This window comes from Pituophis catenifer, unplaced genomic scaffold, assembly GCF_029215685.1.
Source record: "Pituophis catenifer annectens isolate HBS135680 unplaced genomic scaffold, rPitCat1.0.hap2 SCAF_16, whole genome shotgun sequence".
NCBI lineage: Eukaryota > Metazoa > Chordata > Lepidosauria > Squamata > Colubridae > Pituophis > Pituophis catenifer.
In genome coordinates this window covers 14933676-14961629 of record NW_027256896.1, presented here as the reverse complement: position 1 = coordinate 14961629, position 27954 = coordinate 14933676, and the positions used below count along the sequence as shown (strand labels likewise).

Genomic DNA, 27954 nt, shown 5'->3' with positions numbered 1-27954 from the left:
CGATGCAAAGAGAGTCCCAGCCAGCCGGACAAGGCTGCTCCTTCTCTTCCTTCCAACCCAACCCAACCCAACCCAACCCGCCAGCGCTTCCCTTCCCTTTCCCTGTTGACCAGCTCAGCCTGCGGGAGTTCAAGCGGGCTGGTCATTCCGTCAGTCCTCATTGAGCAAGCCAAGCACGTCGGGACGGAGTCCTATTGTTGAGGGCAGACGCCATGCTTAGCCTGCCAAGGGGGCTAAACTAGTGAGCGCCCGAGGAAGATGGCGTATACACAGGTAGGGCTGAACAGCCTGGGGTGTGGTGGGGCTGGGGGGCTGGGAAGGAAAGGCGAAGGGAGAGGAAGAGGAGGAGGAGGAGGAGGGAGGGGGCTAGAGACCTACACCCTCCGGGCTGCCTTTGCTGGGAAGAAAGAAGGGGGGGGTAGTGAAGGCAGACGCGTTGGGGTCCCCCCATACCAGCATTCTCCTCCCCCAGGCTTTGCAAAAAGCGAGAATTTTCCTGCAGGAAACTTGAGTGAGCAAGCTGGAGTTTCGGAGCTGCTCCGGAGTTTCTCCTCCGACCAGGAGGAAAATGCAACCTGTAGCATGAATAGGTGGAATCCCCCCCCTTGGCTTGCCCCCTTCTCTCGGGGCTGGGGGGGTGTCTTCCTTCCCTTCCCTTCCTTCCTTTCCCTTCCCTCCTTCCTTCCTTCCTTCCTTCCTTCCTTCCTTCCTTCCTTCCTTCCTCCGTTCTTCCCTTCCCTTTCCTTCCCTTCCCCTTCCTTCCTTCCTTCCTTCCTTCCTTCCTTCCTTCCTTCCTTCCTTCCTTCCTTCCCCTTCTTTCCTTCTTCCCTTCTTTCCTTCCTTCCTTCCTTCCTTTTTTTCTGCTGGCTTTCCCCTTTCTTCTCGCGTCTTTTTGGGCAGGATTCCCACGACCTTCGCTGTTTCGGAGCACCCGAGCGCGGCGGGCAAAGCGGGCGCTTCTTGAGCGGCGGGGCGGATGGTGTGGGAAGGGGCTTGCCCTGAAATTAGGCTGCCAAAGCGGGCGGGAAGGAAGGAAGGAAGGAAGGAAAGAAAGGGGGGGTCGCCCATCTGGCAGAGCAGATGCGTGTATAAAATGCCCGGCGGTGGCTGTTGACCTTTCCTGGGCAGATGGGAGTGGGCTTGCGGATGTGATTGTGGGAAAGGTTGGCACACGCATGTTGGGTGAAGCCGGCAAATGGAGGGAGGAGAGGAAGGAAGAAACAGAGAGAGAGAGAGAGGGATGAAAAACGCAAATAGCGAATTTTGCCTTAGCTGGGTTGATACCTTTCTTTCTCTAAAGCTGCTTTTTTTTTTAAAAAAAATTCTCCCTTCCTGGGTAGACCTGATCTGGTTTTATTTTGGTCCCCTCCGGTTTCCTCTGCCTGCTCAAATGTAGTTTAAAAGACCCTGAAGGTTGTCGGTTAAAATTGTATTAAAGAATATAAGGGGCCGAGGCTCATTCTGAAAGCTTGAAGGAGCTGGAATTATAGAAAGAGAATCCAGAGGTTAATTTGGGGAGGGGGCTTCCAAATCCGGAAAAGAAAAGGAGGGCAGGGGCAAAGAAAAGCCAACCTGCTTCATGCCCCCCCCCATGCTTGCTGCTCTTGAGAAAACTTTAAGGTGCGTTGGATTCCAGTTCCCATCATCCCCATCTAAGGCAGTGGGGAGGGGGGAGCTACAAGTTTGCTTCCTCAGCAACTTCATGTGTCTTAAGGGCATTGTCTGTTTTTAATACATTTCCCCCCTGCATCGTAAACCTGTGAGCATGTTTTTTTTTTTAAAAAAAGTTGTCCTCACAACAGTCCTGCGAGGTAGACCGGGCTGAGAGAAGAGAAAGTAGATAAATGCGGAGGCCATGCAAAAAACATGATGGGGTTGGTGGTCGATTTCTAGGGGTTTCATAGGGTTTGGGAAAGGTTCCTGAGATCTGGTGTATGATGTAGGATGGTGGATAGTTAATTGGTCCAGAGTTGGAATGGAATGGAATGGAATGGAATGGAATGGAATGGAATGGAATAGAATAGAATAGAATAGAATAGAATAGAATAGAATAGAATAGAATAGAATAGAATTCTTTATTGGCCAAGTGTGATTGAACACACAAGGAATTTGTCTTTGAGGCATATGCTCTCGGTGTACATAAAAAGACAAGATGCATTAGTCAAGAATTATAAGGTATGGAAGGGAAGAGAAGAATGGAAGGGGATAGAACAGAACAGAACAAAACAGAATTCTTTATTGGCCAAGTGTGATTGGACACACGAGGAATTTGTCTTTGGTGCATAAGCTCTCAGTGTACATAAAAAGACAAGATACATTAGTCAAGAATCATAAGGTATGGAAGGGAATAGAGAATAGAATAGAATAGAATAGAATAGAATAGAATAGAATAGAATAGAATAGAATAGAATAGAATAGAATAATATTTTTTATTGGCCAAGTGTGATTGGACACACAAGGAATTTGTCTTTGGTGCATAAGCTCTCAGTGTACATAAAAAGACAAGATACATTCGTCAAGAATCATAAGGTACAACACTTAGTGATAGTCATAGGGTACAAATAATCAAACCATACTAGGAAACAAATCAAAACAATACAAGTGGTAAAGATAGAAGCAACATGGATATAGCCATAAGTGGGAAGAGATAATTGCATTTGCACACTTCTGGATGAATAACACATGAACCCTAAACTATTCACTGTCTGGGCTTGGTAGTCACCAATTTACAACCATTCATTTAGTGACCAAAGTTACAAAAAGTAACTTAGGACCATTTTTCACATTTATGACGAATGCAGCCATTCCCATATGGGTCACTTGACCAAAATTCAAAATTCAGGTACTTGGCAACTGACTTGTACTTGTGACGGTTGCAGTGTCCCAGAGTCACATGGTCCCCTTTTGCGATGATCTGACAAAGCAAATTCCATGGGGAGGCCAGATTCACTTAACAACCGTGGGGCTGGCTTAACTGCAGTGATTCACTTAACAAACTGTGGCAAAAAAAAGATCATAAAAGGGGGCAAAAATCACTTAACAACCTTCTCGCTTAGCGACAGAAATTTAGGGCTGAATTGTGGTCGTAGATCGAGGACTACCTCTACTCAAACTTCTCACAGGCTTGTTCTCGGAAAACCCTCCAAGTGATTCATGCAAAACCTTTCAAAGAAAATCTAGACTGACATTTGAGTCTTGTTTCAAATGTTGTGCGATCTTGGAACAGCAAAATGAATTTCATGGCATTTTTCAGAGCAAAAAAAAAAAGAAAAAAAGAAATTTTTTTGCCCCAAGGAGACTGCTAACTTAAATTGAAGACCGAGGAAGCGATAAAAGTAACAATGGATTAATACCAAGATACGATGCGGTGGGCAAAAAACCCCAAAATAGCTGGGATTTCATATGTTGAAATCATGGTTTATAACAGTGGTGAAATGTAAAATTTGTTACTACCGGTTCTGTGGGCGTGGCTTGGGGGGGTGTAATGTGACTGAGAGGGCGTGACCAACGTTTTTTTTTTTAACTTTTAAAACCATTTTTTCTACAACCTCTTTATTTATTTATTTATTTATTTATTTATTTATTTATTTATTTATTTATTTATTTATTTATTTATTTATTTGATTTATATGCCGGCCTTCTCCGGAGACTCAGGGCGGCTTACAATGCGTGAAGCAATAGCCTTCATACTTTCGTATATTTATACAAAGTCAGCTTATTGCCCCCACAAACTGGGTCCTCAATTTACCTACCTTAGAAAGGATGGAAGGCTGAGTCAACCTTGAGCCTGGTGAGATTCGAACCTGCAGTAATTGCAGGCAGCTGTGTTAATAACAGGGTGCATTAAACCACTGTACTACCAAGGCTCCTCTTCTGCCGAAGAGGTTTATTTTATTTATTTATTTTATCAAATTTATATGCCGCCCTTCTCCCGTAGGACTCGGGGCGGCTCACAGAATAGAAACAACATAACAATAAAATAGTGCTAAAACAAGCCAATTTAAAATCCCCAGACAATTAAAACCTCGCGGCAGATCAGGGAATTGGCTGAAAAAGCCATGTTTTCAGGTCGGCGGGGAAAGTGCGGAGGTCGGGGGCCGTCCAGAGCCCGATGGGTAACCCATTCTGGAGGGTCGGTGCAACCACAGAGAATGCCCTCATCCTGGGGGCCGCCAGCTGACATTGTCTGGCCGACGGTACCCGGAAGAGGGCAGTCCTATGTGAGAGCACTGGGCGGTGGGAGGCCGGTAGGAGGTGGTCTTGCAAGTACTCCGGGCCCATGCCATGAAGGGCTTTATAGGTAAGTACCAGCACCTTGAAGCGGATCCTAAAAGGGCTACCGGCAGCCAGTGCAGCTCGTGCAGGAGAGGTGTTACACGGGAGTAACGGGAAGCTCCCGCAACAACCCGCGTGGCAGCATTCTGTAGAAAAAATGCTTTTAAAAGCCTCTGATGATCCCAGCTGAGTGGCGCGATCGTCAGAGATTTTTTTTTTTTTTTACTTTTAAAAGCATTTTTTCGGCTGAAGAGATTGTAGAAAAAATGCTTTTAAAAGCCTCTGATGATCCCAGCTGAGTCGTGCAATCGTCAGAGACTTTTTTTTTTTTTTTACTTTTAAAAGCATTTTTTCGGCTGAAGAGGTTGTAGAAAAAATGCTTTTAAAAGTAAAAAAAAAAAAGCCTCTGATGATCACGCAGCTCAGCTGAGCATAGGTGGAGGGGAGGCAGGGATTTTTGCTACCGGTTCTCCGAACTACCCGCTGCCCTCGTTACCGGATCGGGTGATCCGGTCTGAACCTGGAGCATTTCACCCCTGGTTTATTCAGTCCTGGAGAATTGATTGCAATGGCTTGTCACCCACTGTTTGCAAATGTCAGTGGCTAGGTGAATACGTGCTACAACTGCACAACAAGAGTGCGATCAAAACACACGCCAGGCTTTTGGTCTTCTGTTTGTGCAAGCTTCAACAGCTCAGCTGTTGGCCTGCAGGGACCTTTATGATGCCACAAAGTTGGAGAATTAGCTGCAATGTTTTTCAGAAAATGTCATGATTACAAAGAAACGATGTCGTTATGCTTTGCCCCGTCTTAACCTCGATGGAATCGTTGACTTTGTTTATTTATCGTTGATGTATTGTGAGCTGCCCTGAGTCTTCGGAGAGGGGCGGCATATAAATTTAATTAATTAAATTAAATTAAATTATTGAAGATACGGAGGATCCTGGATCTGCGCACCTTCCGCCGCGCTCTAAAGACCTTTTTATTCCACCAGGCGGGCCTGGCCTAACTTTCTCCCTCTTTTTAAACAATTTTAATAATTTTAATATTTTTAATATTTTTAATACTCAAAGTTTAAATTTGTTTTAAATTGATTGGGGTTTTAATTTGTCTGGGCCAAACTATTTAATTCAATTTTATTTCTGCTTTTTAAATTTTGTATGTATGTATTTTATTGTTGGCTGTTCACCGCCCTGAGTCCTTCGGGAGTAGGGCGGTATATAAATCAAATAAAAGTAAAAGTAAAAAAGTGAAAGTAAGTAAGAAGAGGAAGGTGTGTTCTCCACAAAGCAGAATATTTGTAGCTCAGGGTTGAAATGAGGGGCCCTTGGTGCTCTCTGAGCTTGGCGGTTTTCTTGCAGACTTTTTATGACCCAACTAGGTAATATCATCAAGGCTAGTGGGGGGGGGGTTGGAGGAGGAGGACTGTGGGGTCCTTGGCGTTCTCTGAACTTGGTGGTTTTCTTGCAGACGTTTCATCAACATCATGACATCATCAGGGCTAGAAGGGAGTGGGTTTTGTGGATGGAGAAGGAGAAGAGGAAGAGAAAGGAGGAGGAGGAGGAGGAAAAGAAGGAAGAGGAGGAAAAGGAGGAGAGGAAAAGGAGAGGAAGAGAAGGGGAGAAAGAGGACCAGAGGAAGAGGACTATGGGGTCCTTGGTGTTCTCTGAGCTTGGTGGTTTTCTCGCAGACGTTTTATGACCCAACTAGGTAACATCATCAGGGCTAGAAGGGAAGAGGGGGAAAAGGGAAGGATTGTGGGGTTCTTGGTGTTCTCTGAGCTTGCAGAAGTTTCATTACCCAAAGTAGGTAACATCATGAATGAAACACCTGCAAGAAAACCACCCAGAGAGCATCAAAAGAAGATGAATTCTGCATACGGTGTTCCCTTTAATTTTGGGGTACGTCTATTGCAAAGTTTAGGCTGTACAGGCCCACATTTTGGCTACGTGCCTTGGGCAACTCTGAGCAGAAGTATCAGTGTTTAGAAACGGTCTGTTGCAGGAGAGGAGGAGCCCTGTTTGGCCCGTGAACAGCTGTGCGATGCCCAGAAAACTCCGAATTATTTCACAAAACAAGTCTTTTGGAAGATGTCCCTTGGATCCCACTGCAACCAAAAATCTTTAGGATCAGAGATACATTGAACCAGATCTCTTAATTTGGATTACCGGTTTCTAAGTCTAGACCACTAAATAAGTCTATCCATGCCAGTCCTACTGGCTTTAATCCCCTATTCCCGTGATGGCGAATCTATGGCACGCGTGGCAGAGGTGGCACAGAGAGTCCTCTCTGTGGGCACATGCACCATCACCAGCTGCTCTGCTAATTTCTGGCGCTCACATGCGTGCTGGACAGCTGGTCTTCACGGGCACCAGAAAATGGCCAAAAAAATGGCCAAAAAAGGCCATTTTCCTAGCTGTTTTCAGGTCGTTTTTTGGGCTATTTTCAGGGGGCTATTTTTCATACCAAAAATGGCCTGAAAACAGCCCAAAAAACAGTCTGAAACTAGCTAAAAAACCAGCATGCACGCGCATTCCAATTTGGGCACCCAGTGCCGAACAGGTTCACCATCAGTGCCCTATTCTAACCAACTGAATGGATGTTTTTTAAATGAGTCATTTAATCTAATATTCCTTGGATTGATTCCATGCCAGGATTTCAGGACGGAATTTCCAGCCATTCCTAGAAAATGTTGGGTTTAGTCATGTAAAAAAAAAATAACTGATCTTCTATCATGTCAGAATTATAGCATAAAAATAATCCTTGATTTACAATCATTCATTTAGTGACTATTTGGAACTGACAGTGGCACTAAAACAATGACTTATGAGTTTTCACACTTATTGTTGCGGCTCGTCAGCGGCCTGTGCAGCTAGTAGCTGATTCCGACAGCAAGGAGGCTGGTGTGGTGCTGCGCCAGCAGCCTGTGCAGCTGGCACTCGAGTCGGACAATGAGGAGGCTGGAGAAGATGATGTGCCAGAGGCGGGGATTCAGCCAAGGCCTTCAGAACCTCCAGAAGCTTCCATGAGTGAAGAGGAAGACGAGGAAGAGCCTCTTCTCAATGCACGGGCGCGCAGAGCTGCCAAAAGGCAGGAGTGGCTCCTCAAGAGGAGGTCTCTTTGAGAGTAAGGCTTGGGGCTAATTGGCCACTCCCTTAGCCTATTTAAGGAGGAATGCCAACTGAAGCAATTTGCAGGGAACAACTTTAGTTCACTCTTCTTCGGGTCTGGTTTCTCTGCAAATTGCTTCTGGTCTTTCTGCCAACCATAGTAAGATTACGATTACTTATTCTTTGGATTCTTGTAGACAGTAAAGAAAGTTAATTAACAGCCTTTGTTTGGAAAAGACTGATTTAATTTAGTAAACTAAATTAAATTGTGTGTGCTGCGTTCTTTGGGGTCCGTAGCTGGGGCAGAATACTTATGGCCATTGCAGCATCCCCATGGTCACACAATCAAAATTCAGACGCTCGACAACTGACCCGTATTTGTGACAGTTGTAGTGTCCCCGGGATCACATGATCCCCTTTCCGCGACCTTCCGACAAGCGAAGTCCATGGGAAAGCCAGATTCACTTAACAACCATATTGCTAACTTCACAACGGCAGTGATTCCCTGGGCTTAACCACGGCGGCAAGGAAGTGTGCAAAATGGCGGCGAAACTCACTTAACACAACTGTCTCTCATTTCGCAACATAAATTTGGGGCTCAATTCTGGTCGTAAGAAAAGGGACGCAGTGGCTCAGTGGCAAAGACGCTGAGCTTGTCGATCGAAAGGCCGGCAGTTCAGCGGTTCGAATCCTTAGCGCTGCATAACGGGGTGAGCTCCCGTGACTTGTCCCAGCTTCTGCCAATGTAGCAGTTCGAAAGCAGGTAAAAAATGCAAGTAGCAAAATAGGGACCACCTTTGGTGGGAAGACAACAGCGTTCCGTGCACCTTCGGAGTTGAGTCATGCCGGCCACATGACCACGGAGACATCTTCGGACAGCCCTGGCTCTTCGGCTTTGAAACGGAGATGAGCACCGCCCCCTAGAGTCGGGAACGACTAGCACATATGTGCGAGGGGAATCTTTACCTTTATGGTCGTAAAACAAGCACTACTTGTATAATAGCCTGAATTACAGAGAGATTTATAAAGAGCTCTTTTTTTTTTTTTTTTTGCAAAGGGACCAAAATAGTAAGCCCATTGAGGAAAATTTATATTAGCAATTGAATATCCCTTCCTGGAGATCCCTTGTTTTTTAACCTGCCCTAAAATTAGAGAGATCTCAACATTTTCCGCCCTCTGCTAGAAAGGAAAGCGAAGGCCCACAGTTGTGTATTTTGTCTCACAGATGTGAGGGCGGGGAGGGAAAGAAATCATTAAATTTTTACTAAAGCGGTCTCGTCTTTTTTTTTCTTTTTTTCTTTTTCTCTCCCTTTGCTTCATCCTGGATATCGAAAAGGACAGTTGGAACCGATAAATGAGGTGAGTTAATCTGATGAGTCATCCTTTCTCCTGACACTCAGAGAACGAGACCCGTCGTGTGGAGTTGTGTGTTGTTGTCGTTGTTTTTTTTTTTTTCCTGTCTGGCTCTCTACGCTTTCTGGTGCAAAATTGTGTGGGTTAAAAACACACCTTGGTTTCTTGTGACTAAACAACGAGGTCTGTTTGTTTGTTTTTCTTACACCTCGAGGAAAACTCTGGCTGGCTGATTTTGATTGGTTTGGCTGCAGATCATTCCATCTGCTGCCTGTCTGCCGTCGAACAAAATTTCTAGTCCTCATGTTATGGGAGAGAATTGGGAATCCCTTGTTGCTCGGCTCGGATGATCTCTTTTGAGGGACAGGTAGTCCTTGACTTAGAACCATTCCTGTACTGAGCATTCGACAATTATAACAGTACCGGAAAAAGCGCCAGTCCTCGCACTTACAACCGTCATAGCATTTCCCCACAGTCACGTGATCAAAATGGGGTCGTTAGGCAATCATCATGTATTTAAATTGTTTGACGTGTTCCAGAGTTACGTGATCGCCGTCTGAAATCTTCCCAACTTGGCTTCCGACAGGCAAAGCCAGATTCTCTTAGTGACTACATGATTCACTCAAATACAGTGTTTTGCTGAACAACCGTGGGAAAACAGGTCATTAAACTCACTTAACTGCCTTCCTTAGCAATGGAAATTCTGGGCTGTATTGTCATAAGTCAAGGGCTACCTCTACAATTACAGCTGGCCAGCGGAAGATGTAAGATATAAACTGGGAATTATTCTGTATACAAAGGTTCATGTTTATATTTGCAGGTTATTCCCTGCTACAGTAGGGAATTAACACCTGGTCCAGCTGCTTTTTTTTTTTTTTAATTTGATTTATATGCCACCCTTCTCCGGAGACTCAGGGCGGCTTACAATGTGTTAAGCAATAGCCTTCATCCTTTTGTATATTTATACAAAGTCAGCTTATTGCCCCCACAAACTGGGTCCTCAATTTACCTACCTTAGAAAGGATGGAAGGCTGAGTCAACCTGCTTTCCTCCTTCACCACTATATATACATCGGAGTAGGCATCTATGTCAATTTTACAGCCTGTGGATTTCAACTCCCAGAATTCCTGAGCCAGCATGGTCCAGACCCAGAAATCCTTAGCATGGCTGGCTCAGGAATTCTGGGAATTGAAGTTGACATAACCTCGGAGTTTTTGATTGGAGTTGGGGTTTTCTGGAACGCTGACATGCTCACTCCCGGTATACATATTTATGTCTCTGATTTATTGCTCTTCTCTGACTTCAAACTTGAGAAGTCCTAGAGAGATGTGATGTGTCAACTCACAAAGCATTCCTGGCCTGCTCTCAAGTTGCCATAGGCCAGGGGGGATGGGAAACAGGCAAAATGGCACAGCAGCCAAAGACACATGTACATTCCATGCTTATCTCTCTCAAGGCTGTATCCCAGGGTTACTTACAGCCGCCCAGGGGAGTGACCTCTACAACCCGCAAAATTGCTCTGTTGGAGAATGTGATTGATGACACACCCTGGGGGGAGGGGGGGAAACAGGGTCATAATTGGAGTGTAAATTATGTAGGGTCAGAGCTGGTTTCACTTGGGAATGTGGAGACATGAAGCTCCTAATAACTGGATTTCTTTTGAAGCTTGGCTCAAGACTCATGATTTAATTAGGGCATCCGTCGGAACCCATGATGTTTTTGGTCTTGTGGATGCCAAAGATTTTGGAATGAGTAACATCCTTTTAATTGATGAGATTTCTTTTGGAAACACCTATTGGACCTCTAATGCAACTAGATTTAAAATCTTAAGTTTGTGGCCGAGGCAACATTTCAGTGGTTGTTTGGGGTCCCATTGTGGATCTTTCCAGAGCTGTCCAGGGTCCTGATTCATTATCAACTGCTTTCATAGCTTTAGTGTTTGGCCAATTGTTCTGATTCGATTTCTTTTTTTATTTTATGGAAAAGATTAAAATCCAAAATGCAAAATTGAACAGACACAAAAACTAAACAAAAAAATTGAGGGGAAAAACACCCCCCCCCCACTGGTTTGGCCAATTGTGATTTGCTTCTCTAAAACCTGGACTTTATTTTTGCTTTACCCTTCCCTTGACGCATGATGCTCAACACCCTACTTTCCCTCCGATGTGGTCTTTGCTCTGAAAAGTTCAGAAGCGGCTGACCTTTTCTTCGTGATTAGATCCACTCGCACGGCTTTCAAAGCATGAAAGCTACCCTCTCTTTTTTTAAACGCTTGCTCCGATCCCCGAAGACTACACGGATTATAAAAATGTACAGCAAGGTTTAAATTCCCCTCAATTCCGCTCACAGTAAAGGGCCAAGATTCTTCCAGCTTGGCATATATTTTATTGGCTTGCTTAGTGAAGTGGAAACAATGGGCTTTTCTCTGTGAGCAAACTTTGGAATCTTCTCATTGAATTAGGATTTTTATTTATTTATCTACCTTTATTCCTCTTCTGCATCTTCCATTCCGAGCAGAGGGTTTGGAAAACATGTTGACTTGTGCATTCTTTACAGTTTTACAAGAGTGTACGTTTGCAAGAAAAACTCGAGGTCCAGCCTAGCTGGCTGGGGAATTCTGGGAGTTGAAGTCCACAGGTCTTCAAATTGTTGAAGGTTGGACATTCCTAGCTTAGCATGTTGTTTGAACTTGGACTACAGTTTGAACAAACATTATGCTAAATCAGGGGTGTCAAACTCAGGGGTGAAATCCAGCAAGTTCTGACAGGTTCTGGAAAACTGGTAGTGGAAATTTTGAGCAGTTCGGAGAACTGGTAGCGGAAATTTTGAGCAGTTCGGAGAACTGGTAGCGGAAATTTTGAGTAGTTCGGAGAACTGGCAAATACCACCTCTGGCCGGCCCCAGAGTGGGGAGGAATGGGGATTTTGCAGTATCCTTCCCCAGCAGTGGGGTGGGAATGGAGATTTTGCAGTATCCTTCCCCTGATACGCCCACTAAGCCACACCATGCCCACCAAGCCACGCCCACAGAACCGGTAGTAAAAAAAAATTGGATTTCACCACTGGTCAAACTGTATTTCATTGAGGGCTGCATCAGGGTTGTCTTTGACCTCGGGCGACCGGGGAGGGCATGGCCAGGAGGGGGCATGGCCAGCTCGGCATCACTCATCGAGGCTCAGTTTTCAGCCGCGACAGCTTCCTGCAACCCTCTGCCAGTGAAAATGGAGCTTGCGCGGTCTCCCTGAGTTCTGTTTTTGCTGGCAGAGGCACCATGGGGCGGTCCTTCGCTATTTCCAGGGTGGCCCCCTCTCTGCCTCTGACACAGAGCCCTCGTCCGGGCCTTCCCCAGGCTCCAGGACTGGTCCATAGTCCACCCCAGCCTCCTCACTGTCTGACTCCACTGCTAGCTCCGCAGGCTGCTGGTGGACCACAACAAGGGCTCTCAGCTGGGGCAATGGCATGCATGCCCACAGAGAGGGCTCTATGTGCCACCTCTGGCATGCGTGTCATAGATTCGCCATCACGGCCCTAAGCCATGGTTTAGGAACCAGAAAAAAAATCAAAAAAAGAATCCTATTGTGGTTTTCATACCCATTTCCCTCTCCTTGGTTCTTGCTGGAAATTTTGGACACCGACTCGCATAATTCCCAGTTTTCATGGGTGATAGGTTTGATGTCCAGTAATCCAGAAGTTGCGGAGGAAAATCTATCTCTGTGGTCACGAGGTGTCAAAAAAGACTTGATAGCCCATCATCCATCAATACCCAGAAAGGTCCAAGTTGACCAAAGCAGAATAAGCGAAAATGTAGATCTGTGATTACACAGATGTTAAAAAAAAACAAAAAACAACAACCCACAGAGCTGAATCCTCCTGGGATCTGCCTTGTTCAATTACCATTGTTTATCCTTGCTCATCATCAGCTGGTTGTAATTTTGCTTTCTGGTTTCCAACGGCCTCAGGGCCTGTTGTCTAGAATCTCGGATCTCTTGCTGTGCCGATGGACCTGTCGCAATTGTTGTCAGAAGTGCTACGAGTGCAGCTGTTGCCAGTCCAACGAAGACGAAGTGGAAATCCTGGGGCCTTTTCCAGCCCAAACCCCTCCCTGGTTGTAAGTTTTTGGAAGTGTTCTGAAGGCACCATTGATTTCAAGGGTGGTTGTGATGATGATACTTAGTTTGGTAATGAAATCTGCAAGGAAACTATCAAACTCAGCATCAAAGACCCCTCAATCCTCCTCCCCCTCTTCCTTAAATATATATTTGTATCCTCTACAAGCAGGGTATCCTTTCTTTATAAATATATGCAGTATATTTGTTCCATCATAAGCAGGGATGGGATTCCGTCAGTTCAGGTGAATCGGATGCTAATTTTACATCTGGTTCGCCAAACCGGTAGTTGCAAGAACTAGCTGGTCCTCCTCACACTGCCCCTCCCCTCCCAGGAGTCTCCACACAGCCCGTTTTAGATGCCAGGTAAGTGCAGCGCCCGCATGGAGGCGCTGGGAGGGCGAAAAATAGGCCGTCTGAAAGTCCGGAAATGGGCCTGTTTCTGCCTCTGGAGGGCCTCCGGAGCCCAGGGGAGGCTGTTTTCGACCTCCTGGAGGCTCAAGGAAAGCCTCCAGGGCTTGGGGAGGGTGAAAACGCACCCCCCTCACCACAATGGTGCAGGAGGCTGAGTAGGCCACGCCCACCATGGCCACACCCACCCAGCAACCAGGCAGAGAACCGGTTGCTAAAGTTTTTGAATCCCGCCCCTGATCATAAGCAGGGTATCCTTTCTTTATAAATATATATTTGTCCCATGTAGGAGCAGAGTATTCTTCCTTTATAAATATATATATTTGTGCCAACTACAAGCAGAGCATCCTTTCTTTATACATGCATAAAGGTAAAGGTTTCCCTCACATATATGTGCTAGTCGTTCCCGACTCTAGGGCGCGGTGCTCATCTCCGTTTCAAAGCCGAAGAGCCAGCGCTGTCCGAAGACGTCTCCGTGGTCATGTGGCCGGCATGACTAAACGCCAAAGGCGCACGGAACGCTGTTCCCTTCCCACCAAAGGTGGTCCCTATTTTTTCTACTTGCATTTTTTACGTGCTTTCAAACTGCTACGTTGGCAGAAGCCGGGACAAGTCACAGGAGCTCACCCCGTTACGCGGCACTAGGGATTCGAACCGCTGAACTGCCAACCTTTAGTTCAACAAGTTCAGCATCTTAGACCCTGAGCCACCGCATCCCTATACATATACATATACATACATACATATGTACATGTGTGTGTGTGTATGCGCCAACTACAAGCTGGGTATCCTTCCTTTGTAAATATATAGTATTTGTGCCAACTACAAGCAGGGTAACCTTCCTTTATAAACATATATTTGGAGCCAGATAAGAGATGCTAAGCATAATTTCATGTCAAAGAAGAAAAGCGTTTGTGCTTTTTAAATTATTGTTACCTTCTGAAGGTCTGACCGACTTGTCTGTCTCATGGTAGCCAACCTAATTACACTGATTTAACAAGAATAGTGGGGGACCCTTTCCATTATCCCCTCTCTAACAATGTGCTTTCTTATCACTTTTTTTTCTTTTCTTTTCTTTCTTTGAGGCGAGAACTGCAAGGGGGGGAGAAATGGAGGGCTCTGAGTTGGGATAGATCATAAGATAAACGACATGCCTGTTTCATTTTATATGTGTTTTTTTTTTAAAAAAAGAAATGCCTTGCATTCTGTGAAATGAAACTGGAAGCGTAGCTCCATTCTTCTTCTCTCCACGGTCTCCCTTGTTAAGCAAAACCAGCAGCTTTTCAAAAGGAAGCAAAGAGATTGAAAAAGAATTGTAGATTAGCAGCAGCGGTTGCTTCCTGGATGAGGAGAGGGGAATATTTGCCGTTTGGCTCGCTTTCTGTTTGCATTAGTTTTTTTTTTTTTTAAATTGAATTTATTTATTTTGATTTTTTTTTTTTAAAGTCAAGGTGACGTACGTTTTAAGTATGCCTTCCTCCTTCTATTTTCCCCACAGTAACAACAAGGGGTGGGCTGCTGGGGGTTTGCAGGGGTTCGGGAGAACCTCTAGCTAAGATTCTGTGCGGTTCGGAGAACCCCCAAATCCCACTCCTGGCTGGCCAACCCCACCCTGCCCCGCCCCTCCCAGGAGTCCCCACGTGGCCCGTTTTGGATGCAGGTAAATGCAGGGTGTGCATGGAGGCTCAGGAAGGGCAAAAAATGGGCCTACTGGAAGTTCTGGAAGGTCGGAAACAGGCCTGCTTCCGGCCTCCAGAGGGCCTCCGGAGCCTGGGGAGGCCGTTTTCACCCTCCCGGAGGCTCGAGGAAACCCTCCGGAGCTTGGGTGGTGAGAATGCCCCTCCCACACTGTGGTGCAGTGGCCAACTAGGCCACGCCCACTATGGCCATGCTTACCCAGCAACAGGGCAGAGAACCCCTTGCTAAAATTTTTGAAGCCCACCCCTGGTAACAACCCCCTGTGAGGTGGGTTGGGCCGAGAGAGAAAGAGACTGGCCCAAAGTCACTCAAGTTGGCCTTCATGCCTAAGGTGGGACTAGAACTCACTGTCGCCTGGTGATTGGACCCAAGGCACCAAGCCAGCTTTCCTGCCTAAAGTTTGACTAGACTCTCACTAACTTTTGAGGCCGTTGATCTCATTATAGTGATCTTAAGAGACCCGGCCACAAATTGGAGTGTATGTGTTTTAACGTTTTAATGTTTTAATGTCTTCTTTTATCTTTTGTATGGGATATTGTTGCATTGTTTTATTCTCCGTTGTAAGCTGCCCAGAGTCCCTTGGGAGTTGGGTGGCATAGAAATGCGACAAAATAAATAAATAATAAATGAATAATTTTTGGTTTCTAGTCTTCCTCAATCTCGGCAACTGTAAGACCTGTGGACTTCAACTCCCAGAATTCCCTAGCCAGCATCCTGAGGAACTTTCAGGTGTGTGGACTTCAATTCACAGCTTAAAGCTCCTCGGCATGGCTGGTTGGAGAATTCTGGGAGTTGAAGTCCATGTTCCTTAAAGTTGTCATGGTTGAGACACAGTGGCCTAGGGCCTACTGTCCTGTCATCTAGTGTCTCTCATGTATTTTTTGGACTCTCCATCTACGATCTATCATCAAGGCACTCATGAAGTCAAATCTTTTCCTCAAAAGTCTTGGATGCTCAACAGTACTGGTGAAGAAAATGAGACGTTGAAAGTGTTGCCTGGATGATTCCAAAGATTTGATCTTTCCCACAGGCTGAGCAATCGAAGTGAAGACAAAAATGGCAACTCGGATAACCCAACGAGTGAACCATCACCAATCCCTCAGAATGTTTCACTGGACAGACGACGGTCGTCTACTGATACCTCCCATTCCGCTTACAGCCTTACGAGACGAATTTCTAGTAAGTTGTTGTTGTTTTTAGTTGTGAAGTCATGTCCAACCCATCGTGACCCCAAGGACAACGTTCCTCCAGACCTTCCTGTCCTCTACCATCTTCTAGAGTCCATTTAAGCTCACGCTGACTGCTTCAGTGACTCCATCCAGCCACCTCGTTCTCTGCCGTCCCCTTCTTCTTTTGCCCTCCATTGTTTTCCAGCATTAGGCTCTTCTCCAGTGAGTCCTTCCTTCTCATTAGGTGGCCAAAGTATCTGAGTTTCCTCTTCAGGATCTGGTCTTCTAAAGAGCGGTCAGGGTTGATCTCCTCTAGGACTGACTGGTTGGATCGCCTTGCAGTCCAAGGGACTCGCAGGAGTCTTCTCCAGCACCAGAGTTCAAGGGCCTCCATTCTTTGGCGCTCAGCCTTCCTTATGGTCCAACTTTCACAGCCATCCATTGCAACTGGGAAAACCATAGCCTTGACTAGACACAGTTTTGTTGGCAGTGTGATGTCTCTGCTTTGTAGTATGCTGTCTAGATTTGTCATAGCTTTCCTCCCCAGGAGCAAGCGTCTTTTAATTTCTTGGCTGCAGTCCCCATCTGCGGTGATCTTGGAGCCCAGGAAGATAAAATCTGTCACTACCTCCATTTCTTCCCCATCTATTTCCCAGGAATTGAGAGGGCCGGATGCCATGACCTTAGTTTTCTTAATGTTGAGTTTCAAGCCAACTTCTGCACTCTCCTCCTTCACCCGCATCAAGAGGCTCTTTAGCTCCTCTTCACTTTCTGCCATCTTGGCAGAGAGGATGGGTGGAGCTTGATGGAAGGAGGAGAAAGAAGGTGCTTAGTTATCCTGATAATACATAGGTCTGTTCAAGTACCTTTACAGAACACATTTAACCAGGACAAGAGAAAACCCAAGTGATAGGGAGTGCCACAGCTAGCGCAGTTTGACTCGAGCAAATCTGGATTTCCACGGCCTTGGGTTCTAGGAATTCAGCCAATTTATCATTCAATGAATCATGCAAATGCAGAAAATTCAGGAAACAGATGAAATATGTTGTGTGAACCCAAGGTCTGGGGAAAAAATGAATGTTTTCTGCAATCTCCATTTGCTTTCTCACTTTCTCCCGTGTGTGTGTGTGTGTGTGTGTGTGTGTGTGTGTTTGTGTAGTCTTCGACTTACAACCATTCGTTTAGGGCCCATTCAAAATTACAATGGCCCTGGGGAAAAAAGTGATTTATAGGCGTTTTTCATGCAACTGCCTCCCCATGGTCACGTGATCAAAATTTGGGCATATGACTCATATTTATGACTGTTGTGGTGTCACTGTGATAACTTTTTGCGAACCTCCGACAAGCCAAGTCCAGGGGGAAGCCAGTTTCACTTAACAACCGTATGACTAACTGAACAAGTGCAGCGATACACTTAGCAACTGTGGCAAGAAAAGTCGTTAAAATAAGGCCAAACTCCATTTACTGCCTCGCTTAGCAATGGACATTTGGGGCTGAATTGTTGTAAGTCAAGGACTACCTGTATTTATGTATGTATGTGTGTGTACACACACACACAACATAGCATTAGAACTAGCACTTAAACTTATATACCACTTTACAGTGCTTTTACAGCCCTCTCTAAGCAGTTTACAGTGTCAGCCTATTTTCCCCCAACAATCTGGGTCCTCGTTTTACCCACCTCGGAAGGATGGAAGGCTGAGTCAACCTTGAGCCGGTCAGGATCGAACTGCTGGCAGTCAGCAGAATTAGCCTGCAATACTACATTCTGACTACTGTGCACCAAGGGAGGGAGGGAGGGAGGGAGGGAGGGAGGGAGGGAGGGAGGGAGGGAGGAAGGAAGGAAGGAAGGAAGGAAGGAAGGAAGGAAGGAAGGAAGGAAGGAAGGAGCAACAGCAATAGCACTTAGATTTATATGCCGCTTCACAGTGCTTTACGGCCCCCTCTAAGCAGTTTACAGAGTCAGCCTCTTGCCCCCAATAATCTGGGTCCTCATTTTACCCACCTCGGAAGGCTGAGTCAACCTTGACCCTGGTGAGATTTGAACTGCCGGCAGCCGGCAATACTGCAGTGTAACCACTGCGCCACCAGGGCTCTTCAACGTACATACTGTACATATATTAAATTTATATTTACTGACAAAGAAATAAAGGGAGACTAGTATAGATCTATTTCAAGCTATTTAGTTCTCATCAGCTAGCCATACCCTTACTCGGATTCGAAACTGGGCTTGCTTGCATATTAGGCAGATGTATTATCCTCTACGCCACAGGTTCTCCTTGCTTTGTCAATTTGTACCAGGGGAGTTTAAATGGGTTTTCTGATCTACCCAAATATGGGAAACAGCATCCTGCTTCCTTTTGCCTTTCAGCCCCAATCTAGTCTTCCTTTATTTCTTTATCAGTAAATATAAATTTAATACAAAATAGTTTGTCATGAAAGCGACTGCCTGAGGGCTCCTGGATTGGGGCTGAAAGGCGGAATATATATATATATATATATTCTGGAAGAAAACCAAATTCTTCCCTTTCTTTTATTAGGCCACAAGAACTGCACAGATATGTCCAGGCCATTCACCAGCAATTCAACTTAACCCAAAGCCATTTTTCCCTTTTGACAACTGCTCACTGCGACTTTCCGCCATTTTTAAAATCCTGTTTTTCTTCCTCCCTCTCCTCCAGGTTTAGAACTGAGGAGACCAAGTTCTCCTCTCGTTGATCTTAAGCCCATCGAGTTTGGGTTTCTAGGCTCCAAAAAGGAGATTGTCCAGCCGGGCATCCTGAAGAAAACCTACACTCCAGACGACTATTTTAGGAAATTTGAGCCAAGACTCTATTCCCTCGATTCAAATAGCGACGATGTGGATTCTTTGACCGACGAGGAGATCGTAGCCAAGTACCAGCTGGGGATGCTACATTTTAGCACTCAATACGACCTCTTGCACAACTATCTGATTGTTCGGGTCATCGAAGCCAAGGACCTGCCTCTCCCCATCTCTTACGATGGCGCCAGGCAGGACATGGCCCACTCCAACCCCTACGTGAAGATCTGCCTCCTTCCCGACCAGAAGAACTCCAAGCAGACGGGGGTCAAACGCAAAACCCAGAACCCCATCTTCGAGGAGAGGTACATGTTTGACATCCCGTTTTTGGAAGCCCAGAGAAGGACTCTGCTCTTGACGGTGGTGGATTTTGACAAATTCTCACGCCATTGTGTCATCGGGAAGGTGTCCATGCCGTTGAGCGAGGTGGACCTCGTGAAGGGCGGGCATTGGTGGAAAGCTCTGGTCCCAAGTGCTCAGGTAATTTGTGAGTTCCCATTCAAGGAGTGCAATTGTAATTTTTTTAAAATTGTTCTTTGAATTGGCTGTGTTTGGTTTTAAAGTCTCAGTTGTAATGATGTTTCTTGGATCATCACTGAAACTCCTGACTATAGTGGCCTTTCCTCTTCCTTTTGTTATCCCTTCCCCTTCCCTTCCCTTTTCCCTCCCTTTCCCTCCCTTTCCCCTTCCCTTCCCCCATCCTTCCCTTCCCCCATCCTTTCCTTTCCTTTCCTTTCCTTTCCTTTCCTTTCCTTTCCTTTCCTTTCCTTTCCTTTCCTTTCCTTCCCTCTTCCCCTTCCTTCTTCCTTCCTTCCCTTCTCTTCCCCCCTCCATTATCTTCCCTTCCCTCTTCCCTCTTTCCCTTTCCTTCCCCTCTTTCCCCTTTCCCTTCCCTTCCCTCTTCCCCCTTTCTCTTTCCTTCTCTTCCCTCTTCCCCCTTTCCCTTTCCTTCTCTTCCCTCTTCCTCCTTTCCCTTCCCTTCCCTCTTCCTCCTGTCCCTTTCCTTCTCTTCCCTCTTCCCCCTTTCCCTTCCCTTCCCTCTTCCTCCTGTCCCTTCCCTTCCCTCTTCCTCCTGTCCCTTCCCTCTTCCCCCTTTCCCTTTCCTTCTCTTCCCTCTTCCTCCTTTCCCTTCCCTCTTCCTCCTTCCCTTCCCTCTTCCCCCTTTCCCTCCCCTCCCCTCTTCCCCCTTTCCCTCCCCTCCCCTCTTCCCCCTCCCCTCCCCTTCCTTCACAATTTCAAAACTGAATTTAGTTTGCGATGCATTGCATTAAAAAAAAAAAAAAGACACATCAAGAATCCTCTTTGCCGTGTTTGATTCCGCTTGCCCTTTTCTGTTGCAGAACGAAGTTGAGCTGGGAGAACTTTTGCTCTCATTAAATTACCTTCCCAGCGCGGGGAGACTCAATGTGGACATAATTAGAGCAAAGCAGTTACTGCAGACTGACATGAGCCAAGGTTCAGGTAGGGGCTGTGTTATGTATGCATGGGTGCATTTTGTTATCGGAGCATGTAGGTCAGTGGTGGGATTCAATTTTTTTACTACTGGTTCTGTGGGTGTGGCTTGGTGGGCGTGGCATGGCATGGTGGGTGTGGCTTTGTGGGCATGGCAGGGGACGGTTACTGCAAAATCCCCATTTCCTCCCGATCAGCTGGGACTCGGGAGGCAGAGAATAGATGGGGGCGGGGCCAGCCAGAGGTGGTATTTACCGGTTCTCCGAACTACTCAAAATTTCCGCTACCGGTTCTCCAGAACTGGTCAGAACCTGCTGAAACCCACCTCTGATGTAGGTCAACATGGAAGTATTTTCCCCAATGGATTTATATAACACTGGCTATAGTCTTATTTTATTATTATTATTATTATTATTATTATTATTATTATTATTATTATTATTATTAATAATAATAATAATAATAATAATAATAAGGCCAAGTGCTTATTTTGGGGTTCAAAAAAATATAAGACAGGTTCTTAGTTTTGGGGAAACACAGTATCTATCTATCTATCTATCTATCTATCTATCTATCTATCTATCTACTATTTATCAGTTCTTTGATCTATCTATAATCAATTCATCTTATCTGTCCCTTTCCCTGTGCTGTCCCTCTGTCTGTCTATCTATCTACCTACCTAGCTACCATCTATCATCTGTCTGTCTCTGTCTACTTACCTAACTACTTACTTACCATCTATGTCTGTCTGTCTCTCTCTGCCTATCATCCATCCATTTATCTATCTATCAGTCGATTGATCTAATCTGTCTATCATCTACCTACCTACCTACCATCTATGTCTTTCTGTCTGTCTCTCTCTCTGTGTGTCTATTATCTATCTATCTATCTGGCCTAATTTTTCTCCCCTTTCTTTTAAATTTTAAATTGAAATTTTAATTTGTTTTAAATTTATTGGGATTTTAATTGTCGTGGGCCAATATTATTTAATTTGGTTTTAAGTTGTTTTTAACTTTTGTATTTCTGTATTTTATCTTGTGCCTGTTCACCGCCCTGAGTCCTTCGGGAGTAGGGCGGTATACAAATTTAATAAAATTAAACTAAAACTAAAACTAAACTAAACTATCTATCTATCTATCTATCTATCTATCTATCTATCTATCTATCTATCTATCTATCTATCCATCCTATCTATCTACCTACCTACTTACCTAACATCTATGTCTGTCTCTCTCTCTGTTTCTCTCTCTCTCTCTCTCTCTAATCTGTCTAATGTCTATCTAATCTGTTTACCATCTACCTACCTACCTACTTACCTACCATCTATGTCTGTCTGTCTGTCTCTCTCTCGCTCTGTTTATCTCTCTCTCTCTATGTAATCTGTCTAATATCTATCTAATCTATCTAATGTCTATCTAATCTGTCTATCATCTACCTACCTACCTACTTACCTACCATCTATGTCTCTCTGTCTGTCCATCTAATCTGTCTATCATCTACCTACTTACCTACCTACTTACCTACCATCTATGTCTGTCTGTCTCTCTCTGTTTATCTATCTATCTATCTATCTATCTATCTATCTATCTATCTATCTATCCTGTCTGTCTATCCTGTCTATCTATCCTGTCTATTCTATCATCTACCTACCTACCTACTTACCTAATATCTATGTCTCTCTCTGTCTGTCCATCTAATCTGTCTATCATCTACCTACCTACCTACCTACCTACCATCTATGTCTGTCTCTCTCTCTCTCTCTGTCTCTCTCTCTCTCTCTGTCTCTCTCTCTCTCTCTCTATCTGTCTATCCTGTCTGTCTATCCTGTCTATCTAATCTGTCATCTACCTACCTACCTACTTACCTGCCATCTATGTCTGTCTCTCTGTCTGTCTATCTAATCTGCCTATCATCTACCTACCTGCCCACCTACCTTAACAACATCTTGCAAACTGGATTGAGAGATGGAGAACAAAAAGTCTTAGTCGTTGATCCTTCCCGGTTCTCTCGATTCTCCAGGACTTCACCCAGAAGGGCTACCGTTGGGCACAGAACCTTCTGCCCCCTTCCAGGCCTTTGATAATGTCACCCAGTGCTGTCCTGGTGCCTCGTTCTCAGGGCGGAGGTGGTACCACTGGATCTCTGAGAGCCCTCCTTGACTTCAGCCTTCAGCCCCAATCTTATTTCCTGCGCGCTTGTTTTCCCTCAAGGAGAGTAAGAGAATTGTTTTTTCTCTCTCTTCCCAAGGTCTGATTGAAAGCAAAGAGCACATTTTGACCTCTGTTGCTCAACAATAGCTGCTTCTCCTTTTGTCATTAGAAAAATTGAAATAGCAGGCCTCCTACCCAGTACACATTTCTCAGAAATTGCTTCTCTTTCTGAGAACAGGTCTAGGCTGTTTCTCCCCACCCCTCTCTTTTCGGGGGGGGGGGAAATCCAGCAGGTTCTGACAGGTTCTGCAGAACCGGTAGCGGAAATTTTGAGTAGTTCGGAGAACCGGCAAATACCACCTCTGGCTGGCCCCAGAATGGGGTGGGAATGGAGATTTTGCAATATCCTTCCCCCAGGAGTGGGGTGGGAATGGGGATTTTGCAGTATCCAACCCCCAGGAGTGGGGAGGGAATGGAGATTTTGCAATATCCTTCCCCCAGGAGTGGGGAGGGAATGGGGATTTTGCAGTATCCTTCTCCTGGAGTGGGGAGGGAATGGAGATTTTGCAATATCCTTCCCCCAGGAGTGGGGTGGGAATGGGGATTTTGCAGTATCCTACCCCCAGGAGTGGGGAGGGAATGGAGATTTTGCAATATCCTTCCCCCAGGAGTGGGGTGGGAATGGAGATTTTGCAATATCCTTCCCTCAGGAGTGGGGTGGGAATGGAGATTTTTCAGTATCCTTCCCTTGCCATGCCCACCAAGCCACGCTTACAGAACTGGTAGTAAAAAAATTTTGATTTCACCACTGCTCCCCTTCCTTCAGAAAAAGGAGCCCCCACCCCTGCAGATTTTCCACCATTTTACCATGGACGATTGTTTCCCAGATGGAATGGGAAATGTTACCCATAACCATGAAAAAAAAAAAAAGATAAGAACAAATATTTTCAGAAGAAAGACATGATTTTTCTACCCCTGAAAATGAATTGCTTGTGGCCTTGAAAAAGACATGTGTTTTTCCCGCCTTCTGTTCCTTAAAAACCTGCGTTACTATACAGGTCCTCGACTTATGACCACAATTAAACCCAAAATTTACATTGCTGAGTGAGACATCTGTTTGTGCCCCATTTACAAACTTCCTTGCTGCAGCTATTGAGTGAATCCCTGCACTTCTTAAGTTAATAACTTAAGTTGTTGAGTGAATCGCTCCAGTTGTTAAGCGAGTCACGCGGTTGTTAAGTGAATCTGGCTTCCCCTTTGATTTTGCCTGTCAGAAGGTCGCAAAAGGGGATCACATGACCCCGGGGACAATTGCAACCGTCATAAGTATGAGTCAGTTGCCAGGCATCTGAATTTTAATCACATGATCATGGGGAGGCTGCAGTGGTCGTAAGTGTGAAAAAAGGGTCATGTGCCATTGTAAGTTTGGTCACTGAACGAACTGTTGTAAGTCAAGGACTACTTGTACCCTGTTTCCCCCAAAATAAGACATCCCCTGATAATAAGCCCAATCGGGCTTTTGAATGCATGGCAATAAGGACAAGCGCTTATTTCAGGGTTCAAAAAATATAAGACAGGGTCTTATTTTCGGGGAAACACGGTATTATGCTTAATTTTTATTATAGTATATCTTTAAGAAAAAATAAAAATATACCAATAATGACAAATATGCATGATTATTAAAACCAGGGAGAAAGAGAGAGAAAAGATTCATACAGCGTTCATGTAGCTTAACCTTTTAACATATAATTAAATGTAGATGACAGACCTAAGAATATTGGGCTCTATTTTCTCACTCGTACAAATGCAAAACATTTTAAAGAAGGATGGAGAATATAAATCTTTTATCCACTCTTAACATCTGGCGTCTTGATTTCTTTCCACCTACACAGGACAATTCTCTAGAGAGAGCTTGAGATCTTCATAAAATGTCAAGTTCCATATTTTAGAAATATAGCTGCCTCAGATTTAATGGTTATGTGTTTTTCCCAGAGTTATATAACATATGTTTATGGCTTGAAACCTAAAAAAAAAAAAAAATGGTGTATAGGAGCATGACCAAATCATGTGAGTCAGATAAGCCCTCCAATTTCTTATGGTGGGCGTCAACGCACACAAAAATGGATACCCATCTTTTTTTTATGCAGTCTTCGAAGACACCAATAAAATGGAATAAAATGTCTGGGAAAATACCTTCATCATAAGAAATGCGTTTCACGTTTCTTAAAATTTGAAGCCATGCTCTTGAGAAAGAGATGGGTGTGGCCGTTTCTCCTTGAGGAACTGCCTCAAATATCCTCAGCTTTTTCCTTTCAATAAATAAAGGAATATAGTAAAATAAAATAAAGAGCCAAGGTGGCGCAGTGGTTAGAGGGAGGTACTGCAGGCTACTTCAGCTGACTGCTAGCTGCACAGTGGTGGGTTTCAAAAAATTTTTTGCTACCGGTTTGGTGGGCGTGGCTAGGTGGGGAGCATGTGACTGAGTGGGCATGGCCAACTTGACGTCACTCACTTCCACGCCCACTCAGTCATATGATCGCCCCCACCTGGCCACGCCCACAGGAAAGGTTAGGAAAATATTTGGAATTTCCACCTATCAACCCCCTCCCTCCCTTCGCCAGTCGCCCCCATTTCCCCTCATTTGGTGGCCCCGGCCCTAGCCCTGCTTCCTCCCCCCCCCATTTCTTTGTTCGGATTGCTTATCTTCTGCGGCGGCTGGTCCAGAATCCGGAAAGCAAGCTGACCGGAGTTTTCAGCGGTCCCCAGCCAGCTGATGCTGGAAAGCGGCTCTCAAAGAGGTGGCGGGTGGCCGCAGGCTGCCAAAAAGTACCGGAGGTCACGGAAGAAGCTGCTGCCATCGCCGCCATGTTCTTCGCACAAGCGCATCCCATTGGGCTTGCAAGGCAATGGGATGCGCGTACGCGAAGAACGTGGCAGCGATGAACATGGCGGGCAGGACGAGCGAGTATTCAGCCGAATATCACCTCTGCCCCCACAGTGCACCTAAGATAGGCGCATAAGTGCTGAATAGAATAGGAATAGGAATAGGAATAGGAATAGGAATAGGAATAGGAATAATAGGAATAGGAATAGGAATAGGAATAGGAATAGGAATAGGAATAATAGGAATAGGAATAGGAATAGGAATAGAAGAGAAGAGAAGAGAAGAGAAGAGAAGAGAAGAGAAGAGAAGAGAAGAGAAGAGAAGAGAATTCTTTATTGGCCAAGTGTGATTGGACACACAAGGAATTTGTCTTCAGTGCATAAGCTCTCAGTGTACATAAAAGATACGTTCATCAAGAATCATAAGATTTTGCGATTGGAATTGTGACTTAGCATGACGTGTGAATAGGGCATGTATTTTACCATTTCCCAGTTTGGTCTTGGTTTAATTTTGTGCATGTAAGCCTCTCAGCAAACGATAATTATGCAAAGCGAGAACAGCTAAAACAGAGGGCCAAAAAACCCAAATAAACAGGAGCTGGGCAAGCAAAGCACGGTTTCCATCTTTAAAATCCACTCTGACTGGTTTTTGAGTTGTTCGGTAAACTACAGTTCAAATAACTCGGAGCGTAATCTGATGCACGAACGGAGCTGTTCATTTGCGAAGCTGGAGTTGTTTTGTGTTTCCTATTCAGATCCTTTTGTGAAAATCCAGCTTGTTCATGGGTTAAAACTGGCAAAGACCAAGAAGACATCTTGCATGAAGGCCACCATTGACCCCTTCTACAACGAGTCCTTCAGCTTCAAGGTTGCCCAAGAAGAACTGGAAAACACTAGCCTGGTTTTCACAGGTATGTGACTTGTGTCTTTCCCGTGAATCTTAGAAACTTACAATAACAGAGTTGGAAGGGACCTTGGAGGTCTTCTAGTCCAACCCCCTGCTTAGGCAGGAAACCCTACACCACTTCAGACAAATGGTTATCCAACATCTTCTTAAAAACTTCCAGTGTTGGAGCATTCACAACTTCTGGTGGCAAGTTGTTCCACTGATTAATTGTTCTGTCAGGAAATTTCTCCTTAGTTCTAGGTTGCTTCTCTCCTTGATCAGTTTCCACCCATTGCTTCTTGTCCTGCCCTCGGGTGCTTTGGAGAATAGCTTGACTCCCTCTTCTTTGGGGCAGCCCCTGAGATATTGGAACACTGCTATCATGTCTCCCCTAGTCCTTCTTTTTATCAAACTAGACATACCAAGTTCCGGCAACCGTTCTTTATATGTTTTAGCCTCCAGTCCCCTAAACAAACAGTGAGTTTTTGTTACAATACAATTAAGGAGATCGCGGGGACCGAATTTCGACCGACATATAAATATGACCAAACGATGAAGGCTGCCTTGTAATTGTAGCATGCAGCCTGCACTGCGCTTGGTTCCTTTCTGGAGATCAGAAACCCTGATAATTATTGCAGGAGTGAGTCATCCCTTGCCAGCATTTGGGAAAGGCACGATGGTCAAAATAACATTCGCTGTTTAAAACAAACAAACGAACAAAAAACAGCGATGCGGTTCCAGATCTTCTCCACCGTGCAATTCTTTTGGGTCTACAACAGGATGGCTGTCACTTTTATTTTGTGTCACATCTCTGTGGTTTTGGCCTGGGTGCAGCTTCTCTGGATGAGCTGCCCTAGCTTTAGAAAGTTGGAAATCTTTTATTTATTTTTTATTTTATTTTATTTCCAATTTATATACCGCCCTTCTCCCTGAGGACTCAGGGCGGTGTACAGCCAGAATTAAGAACATGAAATACAAATATTAAAAAACAATTAAAATATATATAAATTTGGCCCCAAAATTAAAAATCACAAACCAATTAAAACATTTAAAAATTTCTTCTTAAGCCAGCCCGGCTTGCTGGAAAAAAATCAAGGCACCCATGAAGAAGGAGAGAAGCTGCTGGGGTCAATGGGCCAACCCTCGGCAATTATTTAATGACGCTTTATTGAAAGAACACACCTTGAAATTTATAGTTTATGCAGCCCTCCCAAGCTCCATTTTTGCTGGCATAAGCACCATGCGCCAGTTCTTCACTGTTTCCAGTTCGGGCTGCTTTGTGTTGTGTTGTCAACTTTCAAGCATCTCTCTCTTTCTTTCTCCTCCACCTTCCAGTCTATGGCCACAACGTGAAAAGCAGCAACGACTTCATCGGGAGAATTGTCATCGGCCAGTATTCAACCGGTTCGTCGGAATCCAAGCACTGGCGGCGGATGCTCACGTCTCACCGTACCTCCATCGAGCAGTGGCAAAGCCTCCGTTCGCGAGCCGAGTGTGACCGCGTCTCGCCAGCGTCCCTGGAGGTGACGTGAGCTGTCCACGCTGCTCCCGATGTCTGTCAGACCAGTTCCCCCCACATGCACGCCCGTTACGAGTTCATTGCCTTTGGATTTACCATCCACAACCGTTGGCAGCCCAATG

The 27954-nt window shown here is 45.1% G+C and overlaps 1 protein-coding gene across 1 annotated transcript; it reads left to right on the top strand.

Moving 5' to 3' along the window:
• Nucleotides 1–258: 258 nt before the first annotated feature.
• SYT17 (synaptotagmin 17) lies at nucleotides 259–27845 on the top strand. The gene is made up of 9 exons (XM_070955340.1): nucleotides 259–273; nucleotides 901–979; nucleotides 8722–8744; nucleotides 12697–12845; nucleotides 15983–16131; nucleotides 18803–19422; nucleotides 20283–20403; nucleotides 26183–26338; nucleotides 27649–27845. Exons 1-9 carry the CDS (start codon nucleotides 259–261, stop codon nucleotides 27843–27845), a joined length of 1509 nt encoding a protein of 502 aa, XP_070811441.1.
• The last annotated feature ends 109 nt before the right edge of the window (nucleotides 27846–27954 follow it).